General features: G+C 47.3%; 1 protein-coding gene across 1 annotated transcript in view; it reads left to right on the plus strand.

The window, feature by feature from the left end:
* Positions 1-7796: 7796 nt before the first annotated feature.
* The window catches only part of TRIM29 (tripartite motif containing 29), a 22575-nt gene continuing 21412 nt past the window's right edge, over positions 7797-8959 (plus strand). Inside the window, exon 1 of the mRNA XM_008946825.1 lies at positions 7797-8654. Within this exon, the coding sequence (XP_008945073.1) occupies positions 7797-8654 (858 nt within the window). The remainder of the gene's footprint in view (positions 8655-8959) is intronic.

Raw genomic sequence — 8959 nt, forward strand, 5'->3', positions numbered from 1 at the left:
GCTGCAGAGGGATAGTGCTGAGCAAGGAGCAGCATGTCCAGGCAAGGCAGGCAGCACGGTGAGTAAGAGTGGTGGATGCTCAGCCTCCTGAGGTCTGGTCCTGACCTTCACCCTGCCTTGCCTTCTGTCGTGGTATTCTGTATTTGTGGCAGGGAGGGAAGCTCAGGACCTAAGTTCATTCTGTTATCCAGGCTCTCTGTTTCTCCCAGAATTATTCTCATTTTTTCCTCCTTCTCCCTTCTTGACCCAGCGTTTTCACTCTTTGTCCCACCCCCTTCACCTCTGTCTCCTATCCCTTTTGCTGTCCTATTTTTCCCTCTGTATTTACAGAGGAGAAGAAGAGGGGAGTAAATGGAGAGACACACGCACACGCTGGATATTTGTCTTGCTCAGTCACAGGGTGAATAATCAGCCTTGTTTCAACACGTTTCCCCATTTAACTTCCCAGGGGCTTTTCAGAACGAGAATTCCTCTGAACAACCAGACACAAGAGCTGAGCTCAGAGTCCTTTGCTGTGCATGGTGGCCTCATTCTTCAGGCTCCCCCCTCCCTGTCGTGCACTTTCTGTCTCCAGGAAGCCAACAATGACACAGTGGGGCTCACCCACCACCTCCCCTCCAGCCTCCCTGGCAGGCAGGGAAGCCCAGTGAGGTCAGGCTGCAGCTCCCCGGGTGCTGAGCTGTCTCCAGGCAGGATGGAGCAGCAGGAAAAACCTCTGATGGAGGTTTCTGTGCAGGGCAGAAGCCACAGGCAGCCAGGACCTCGTCTGCTGGGGTTGTTCCACCTTAGTGAGACTGCTCAGACCAGCCCTGCTGCCCTGGGTGGGTGATGGCTCCTCTCCCTTCAAAACCTTCCTGCAGGGGGGCCTGTCTCAGGAGGTTGAGGATTCTACAGAGGTCTGACTCAAAAGAGAGTCAAAGAAAGATCTAGAGGAGACAGCACATGCTCTTAGCAAGGAAAACAGTGACCAGAACCAGAGCCCATCCCACAAGGCTGTGAGCTTGCTGTCACCTCCAGCCCTCTTCTCCTTCCCACAGCTCTCTGTGCCACCCTTGCTACAAACAACCACTACCTGGAGGGAAGCTTGGCTTGATATTGCCAAATACAGAGAATTTCAGAGTGGTTTTCAAAGTAGTAGGCAATGGGTCAGGGACAGAAAGGTCTTTGTTTTGGGATTTCCAGTCTCTGCCTTTAGCTTGCTGGAAAATGAATGTTTTTCAGCTTTGGCAGGCCTTAGTTCCCTGAGGCATAGGATGGAGATGGCATTCCCCTGCTTTGCAGAATGTGATGCAGAGAATTTTTTGCTGAGGTGAAAACTCAGTTGGTAGAGAACTAGAGCTATCCTGCTGCTGGGGACAAGAGCAAATTATACTGTGAAGTATCATTTCCAAGCATTAGAGAAAAAAGAGCATCCTCACAGAAGAGTCCACAGGTTGATCCTGGGGGCTATAGAGCTCTGCTAGCACCTATATCCCAGGACCAAATCTTTGTCTGGAAGGGGTATGATCTGTTGCAGCTATCCAGATATCAACAATTTCAGTTCTGCCAGCTACAAAACAGGGAATATTTTACTACTTCTATAGCCCCCCAAACCAGAAGATTATATTAGCTGTCAATCTTACATAAATATCTAGTTCTTGTAGTGTGCTTTGTTCACAAGGATCCCAGAGCACTTTAGAGGATAAACAGATTGGAGCAAAAGAGGGACCAGAATCACAGTCTCCCAAGTTCTCCTGTGGAACCACCCATGAAATCACATCTGTATGGTTACTGAGGCTGACTTGAAAACTGCTGGTGACCACGCTCCCAAGAAGCCAGAATAGAATATGCCATCCTACAACAGAAGGCAAAACAGCTCTAATGGTCCTTGCCAATCCAGCTAAGGAATATTCCTGCCTGATCCCAATTTTGGAGGTTGCATTTTAGAGCTGAGCAGACGCTCAAGAGGTATAACCAGTTCCACCCAACTGCTCCATCTCAGGTTGGGCCAATCTCCAGTGCATGAAAAGGAGGTGGAAAAGAAAACAAAAACTGAAAAGCAATGACACAGAAACCAAGTTAATCATCAAAGGCGGGGGGTGGGGAATCCTTCCTGGCCAGCAACCTTCCAGGCAACCAGCAGGAGCCTTGAAACAGAGGTTTAATTAATTAAAACCAATATGAACATGGTGGAGTCCTGTAAGCACATCGAAGGCTTGTAGCATCCTCCATACAGTTATACAACCTGTTGATGACTGGAGCAAGCTCCTCCTGAATCTAGTTCAGATCCTGGTGTCTAAGATTGTTTCAAAGGCCATCCCTGAACTCTGCCCCTGCCTAGAAATCTTCTAGTTCCTAACCTAGATTTTGAAATGAACAAATTTTCCCTAGTTGATCTCACACCAGTGCTGTCCTTTAATTCAGATTGCCTTCTGTAGCTGGTATTCTTTCCTGTCCTCCACAGGAATTTAGTGCTGACTACTCATTTTCCCTTGCAGCCTTTTCAAAGTTGAAGACTCAGCATAACCACTAGAAAGGGGTCCTCCCCCAGGGAGCACATCTCCTGCAGTTAATGCCCTTGTCCCATCACACACCCTCTCCTGTGAGTCAACCTGCTTCTGCAGGCTCACTGAGTATCGTTGTTACACAACAGGCGTGCAGGTCCTGCCTGGAACTTGTTCCAATAATTAAGATTCCCTCTGGTCCAGCTCATAGCCTGCAGGCCTGATTTAAGCCCTGGGGAGCTTGTCTTTGGCCTGCCATCATACCCTAAGAGCAGCTATTCAACTGCTCACAGTGCCCTGGAAAGCTGAGTCCTTGTATATGAGACCAGGTCCTGACCATCTTCGCTGAGCTCTCAATTCAGCATGTCCCCTGACGTGCAAATATTTTCCCCAAATAACTAGTTACTCCAGTTTTCCTTCCCTTCATCACCTACTCTGAGACACTCAGCTGATTATCACACGGAGGCGGTCAGCCTAAATTGTCACAGATATCTGAACTTAACTTTATGCCATATAAATTGAGTCTATCTTACATAAACCACAGCTCTGAGGCTATCTGTAGATGGACTTTAAGCACACCTGCAGCACTGTTTTTTCCTCACAGACTCTATACCAGGTTATCTCTACCCATCTCTCTGGACCCACTGCTGACTTGAATCTGATAGATGTGAAAGCCACACGAAGCCTTGAACTTGTTCTGCCAGCTCTGCTGTTACCCTGGGATCTGGTTCATGCATGGTCATTGCTCAATGGTGTCTACATGCTTGGTAGGCTGATTTCATGTGCCTTCTTGTAGCAAGAGCAGCCTGCATGCATTTCAGTGGAACATTTATCTGGGCCGTGGGTTTAGTTCCTATAAAGGTGTAAGAAATGAGAAAGGGCTGAAAATATGTAGGATGTGAAAGGGAGTGTGGATTAGTGGGTAGAGCACAGAGTAGGCAATTAGCAGACAGGTTCCCTGCTCCTAGTTTGGTTGGAGTTGTTGTGAGAACCAGGGCCAGTGAATCATGGGCTGGTTGATCTAATTCTCTATGACTCTCCATGACTTCATCAGTCATTGGTGTTTGAAATTCTGCTCCAGAGACTGTCTAAAGGAGTGCCCTGGGGTTGGCTTAACTGTTTCTATTCTATTTCATTTGAAACAGACCAAATTTTTTCACTTCTTCTATCCTGGGGAAATTTTTTTTCTTTTTTTTTTTGGTATCTATCCATGAAGATTTTTGTGCAGCACATTGTGTGGTGGAAACACTTTAGTACAAGCAATTGTAGAATCATAGAATCACCAGTGCTGGAAAGGGCCTCTAGGATCATCAAGTCCAACCTTCATCCCAACATCTCCCTAACCACTAGACCACAGCCTCTACCAAATCCTTACTGGTGCATACACAACAACAACAAAAAAAGAAGTTCAAAAGAAGAACCAAACCATCAAGGAGTAGTAAAAAAGATTAAAAAAGAAAACAAGGATTTAGAGGGGTACTAATGACAAAAAATAAGAGCATGAGCAAGCCAAAAGGCTGCAAAACAAGTCCAGAAAATAAGTTCCATGTTTTTTTGTCCTGAAAAATGTCAGTTCCCCAGCACATGCCTCAGTTTCCCTAATTGCCACACGGGGTTAGCAACCTGGACCTATTTTGCAAAGGTGTTGTCAGGTTTCATTTGTGAACCTTTGAAAAACGCTCAGAGTTTTTGAGATGAAAGGCTCTGCAGATGCCAAAGGTGGGTGTGTGCTCTGAGTCAGAGGCAGAGACACAGGCACGGTGTGTGATCAGCTCGGCGCAGCGCACTAGATAGGAGACAGTTGTCCTCTGCAGGAGAGGTAGGGATGGCTTGCTGCAAAAATCACAGCTGCTGCTTACACGGTGTGAACTCATGCTCTAGAAATCAGGAGCCACCCTCTGGGAGGTGCAAAGCCAAAGCTTGCAATAAAGAGACGTCCAGTCTGTATTTTATGTTGGCTTCTAAATTGCCTGAAATACATGTGTGTGTGCCAGTCTCCTAAATAGGCTTGGGAACCAAAGCACAACTTGTCTAACAAACCACCCTTTAACTCCAGCAGTACTCTCCTGTGATTCCCAGGCAGGATTAGCCAGCACTGGTAGGGGCTGTGAGCTCCAAAAAGGGCTGTGAGCTCCAACAAGGGCTGTGAGCTCCAACAAGGGCTGTGAGCACCAACAAGGGCTGTGAGCTCCAGTAAGGGCTGTGAGCTCCAGTAAGGGCTGTGAGCACCAACAAGACCTTACACACCTCAACTCTCAGCTGTGAACAGCACGTTTCCCAGGAGAGGCCAAAAACAACAAGTGGGCCCCATCTCCAAACGATTTTTTGGCATGAGAAAGATATGATGAGGTGTGATGAGGTGCAGAGAGACGATGGGGAAAAGAGCAGGCTTGTCCTTTGGCTAGGAAGCAGAGCTGCAGGCCCAGGACACGTGGCTGTAGAGGTGATGTGTTCTGCTCTCGCTGGTCACACGTGGGCTTGCTGTGGATTCACAGGTATTTGCAAGCAGGACTTGCCTGAGGTGCTAAGGTCAAGCACGTGGGATGCTTTGAGAGTGAGCTGAGGTTGAAAGGGGACAGTGAAAGTGGCATTTGTGCAGAAGTGACTGGAAGGATCCTTACACACACACGTGCTACATCCTCTCTGTCTGCAGACTCGAGGGAGGTTCAGCCCAAACTGCTGGCAAACAGATCCCTCCTCAAGAAATCCACTTTGCAGTTGGCTCCATCACTCTGTGTGTGGCATATGACCTCCCTCCTTCTGTCTGCCACAGAGCATTGATTGAAGCTGAGGATTCTCCGACATCAAGCAGCAAGGACAGATGTCAGCCAAGCTCTTCAAAAGCCAAAGCAGAACTTAGAGCTTTGTGGAACATACTGACTGTTACGAGGGCTGACAACAGCCCATCTGAGTCTGACTGGAGCAACATTAGATGATAGACATTGAAAAATATCTTAATATGGCCAGACTTCACCAGCACTGCAACAAATGGAGGAGCTAAAGCCATCAGGGTAGGTCAGGCACAGCACAACCTAGCCTGACTTATTGGAGGGTGCCAAGTCTTCTATGTGCCTCTGCACAGGCAGAAGAATCAATGATAAACCTTCTCCTGAGCCCAGTTATCCCTGAGCCTGCCTAGATTAACTGGATTAAACTCATTTACTCTGGATTTGCGTCCATAAAAGCAAGATGAAAAAAATCGGTCTTTAATCTTTTGACTGCCTTACCTGCTCCAAAATCTTAACAGAGCGTCAGGAAAACAAGAGAAACCAAGGGCACCTTCTTCAAAATTAGATGTCTTCACAGAGATGTGTTTTTTTTTTTGTTTCTTAAGTATTAGCACTACTTGGAAAAGCTCTGCTGAGTCTTTGCTGTACACGTGAGAACAGGCGCCTCCACCCTTCAGCATTTTTAATTACTTGGAGCTCTATAGGACTGTTGATGTTATAAAGAAGGAAGGCTCAGCCCAGGAAACTGGAGGAAAAGAAGTCAATTTCTTTCTGTTATGAAATTTCTTTTTAAAAAATAGCATTGCCCTTCCCTATGCCAGAGAAAGAGCTCATGAAAGACTATGGTCCTATTAATAAAAACCCATGTCCATTAGAAATTACTGCAAAAGGTGCAACCTTCCCAACAACTCCTATCAAAAAACCCCCATATACTGCATCATTTCTCATCTATAGAGAGCCCTAAAGACATAGAGACAGTAAGAGGCTATCTATGAGCCAGGGGTCCCAACTGCATTTAAATTAAAGAGAAAAAAAGAGTTATCTTTCCTCCTCTCTCCTTTGGCACAGACAAAGCCCTTAGAAACCCTATCTGTCAGACAGGCGCTTCCTCACTATCTCCTTCTCACATCAAATCCAGAATGTATGCTCTTCCTGCTCTGGGCTGCACCTCTATTTCCTCCACGCCTTAAAAAAGGGGCTGCAAATGCAGACCTGGAGTTTTCCTCCCCTAGTTAAGATGCTGCCAACCAGGGTTTTGTTATGGATTTCTAAGGAGAATTGATTACTGGCTAAAAGTGATATTTTTTCAGCAATAAACACCATTGCATTCTGAGAAAATTAGATTAAGCACAAATCTTAGGCATGGCTAATTTTACACCCTGGGCATTAATCTCAGAGCAACCTCACTGAAATTCAGAGCATAATCCATGCTCAATTGATACGATCTGAAAGATCAACCTCCTCCTTTTGAAGCTGATGGAATTCACCAGTGCTAAATAAAGAGCCTTTTTCATCTGAAATCTGTGATTCCAGCAAGTTGAACATTTCCCTGGAACACAACTAGTGGAGATAGATGTATTTTTAAAACTTTCCAGCTCTTTTTTTTTCTTGCAAGAAATATTTCAGCCATCTAGCTGCAAAATACTTCCTCTTCCAGGTACATCTCTCAATTCATTGGAGATTCGGGAAAAGAGCTACACAAGACAAACCTGAACCCTTATCTTGGTGAGAACATGCAATGAAATAGGCAAGAGGGGTTTTATTCTGCTGCTGGCATTAGTGGAGACTGCATGGCCTGTGGGAAAACCAGGACTGGCCAATTCTGACTGCAGGTCAGCTGTGTTCTCCTGACACACAGTTGGGCTATTTAGAGGTCTAGATGGACAGACCTTGAACAAACCCAACATGAAAATCAAAATACAGATAAGAGGGTCTTTTAAACACACTATTATCTACACATCTCCCCTCCCTGTCCTATTGAATACGGTGAGCCCTCTGGGGAAGCCAGTTGGAAGAATGCTTTATTCTAGGCGTTCATTTTAATTAGAAGCATAATTATTTTTGGTGCATGTGTATGACCCAGTTAACAAACCCATCTCTGGCATCTCATGATCTCGCCGACCCTGCCCATCTCTACGAGGAGGTAACCTCAGCTCCTGGCAACAAGGAGCAAAGAGTATTTTTGAAACAAGCGGCCCAACTGGTTGCTACATCTTAATGAAAATGATTTTTTTCTTCATTTTTTTTTTTTTTTCTATGTATATAAACAGCCCTTCCTCCCAAACCTGGTTAGACAAGAATGTTCCTGGGTGTGGACTGCCTTGTATAATTAACTGCACAGCTGTAGCTTCAGATCCCTGGTAACGTCTGCTCCTTTCTCCCTGCGTCTACCTGGCATAATCCAGGCATTCTCCTCCTCTTCTCAGGAGCTCCAGCTGCGTCACTCGGGCAGAACCTTCCCTGCTTTCCACCCTCATTCCTGGCTGAGACGAGGACTGGGCAGATCCACCCGCTGTGGAGAGGGCTGAGAGACAAGGAAGGGAGAACAGCCCCAGCAGCGAAGCCGACTCCCCCTCTTTAGACCATGGAAACGGGCAACGCAGCCAGGACCAACGGCACCGCTGGGAAGCCAGAGGATGTGAAGAGTCCCTCTGCCCCCAAAAAAGAAGAAGAAGCGAAGAAGACCACGAGTCCTGGAGGAGGTGAGAAGGAAGCCATAAAGGGCACTGCCGCTGCTTCGTTGGAGACGGGGCAAATCAAGAGCTCCCTCTTCTCTGGGAGCGACTGGAAGAGGCCCATCATCCAGTTTGTGGAGTCGTCGGATGAGAAGAGGTCGACCTACTTCAGCATGGATTCGGCAGATTCCAAAAAGATGCAGTTTGCCAGTGGACAGATAGGAGACATGAGGAGACCACCCCTCTCCTTCGCAGAGAAAGGCGATCTCAGGAAGTCCCTCTTCTCCTTGGATTCCAAAAAGAGCTTCCTGCCCAGTGAAGGGGAAGGGAGGAAATCACTGTTCTCTGGGGGGCAGATGGGGGACCTGAAGAAAACCTCCCTCCCTCTGGTGGAGACAGGGGACCTGAGAAGACCCACGTTCAACAAACCCGACAGAGCGGCTGGGTCACGGCCCAGGGTGAAGCTGGAGGATGTTTTGTGTGACTCCTGCATCGACAACAAGCAAAAGGCTGTGAAGTCCTGCTTGGTGTGCCAGGCTTCCTTCTGCGAGCTGCACCTCAAGCCCCACCTGGAGGGAGCAGCTTTCCGGGACCACCAGCTCCTGGATCCCATCAGGGACTTTGAAGCAAGAAAATGCCCTGTGCATGGGAAGACCATGGAGCTGTTCTGTCAGACAGACCAGATGTGCATCTGCTACCTCTGCATGTTCCAGGAGCACAAGAACCACAGCACAGTGACAGTGGAGATTGAGAAAGCAGGAAAAGAGGTAACGCTCTTTTTATTGCACGTTCCCATCAGTTTTTCCAACAGATCTCACTAATACTCCACATTTTTTTGCTCTCCAGCCTACAGTCCCTCCTAAAGTAACATCTGCAATGCAAATCCATGGTGCAGGGGTGGTGGACGGGAAGGGTTTGGTGGAGAACTGATGTTGCCTAGGTTCTGCTGCAGTGGGACTGTCGTTCTAAGGGCTGGTTACAGCAGCACAGAGCTGGAGGTGTGTTGCAGGCTGAATTGGGGGAGGGTGGAAAATCCAGTTTCCACCCCTGGTTGTGCCACTGAAATTCAGCA

This window comes from Merops nubicus, unplaced genomic scaffold (genome assembly GCF_000691845.1).
Source record: "Merops nubicus isolate BGI_N331 unplaced genomic scaffold, ASM69184v1 scaffold7669, whole genome shotgun sequence".
In the NCBI taxonomy this organism is placed as follows: Eukaryota; Metazoa; Chordata; class Aves; order Coraciiformes; family Meropidae; genus Merops; species Merops nubicus.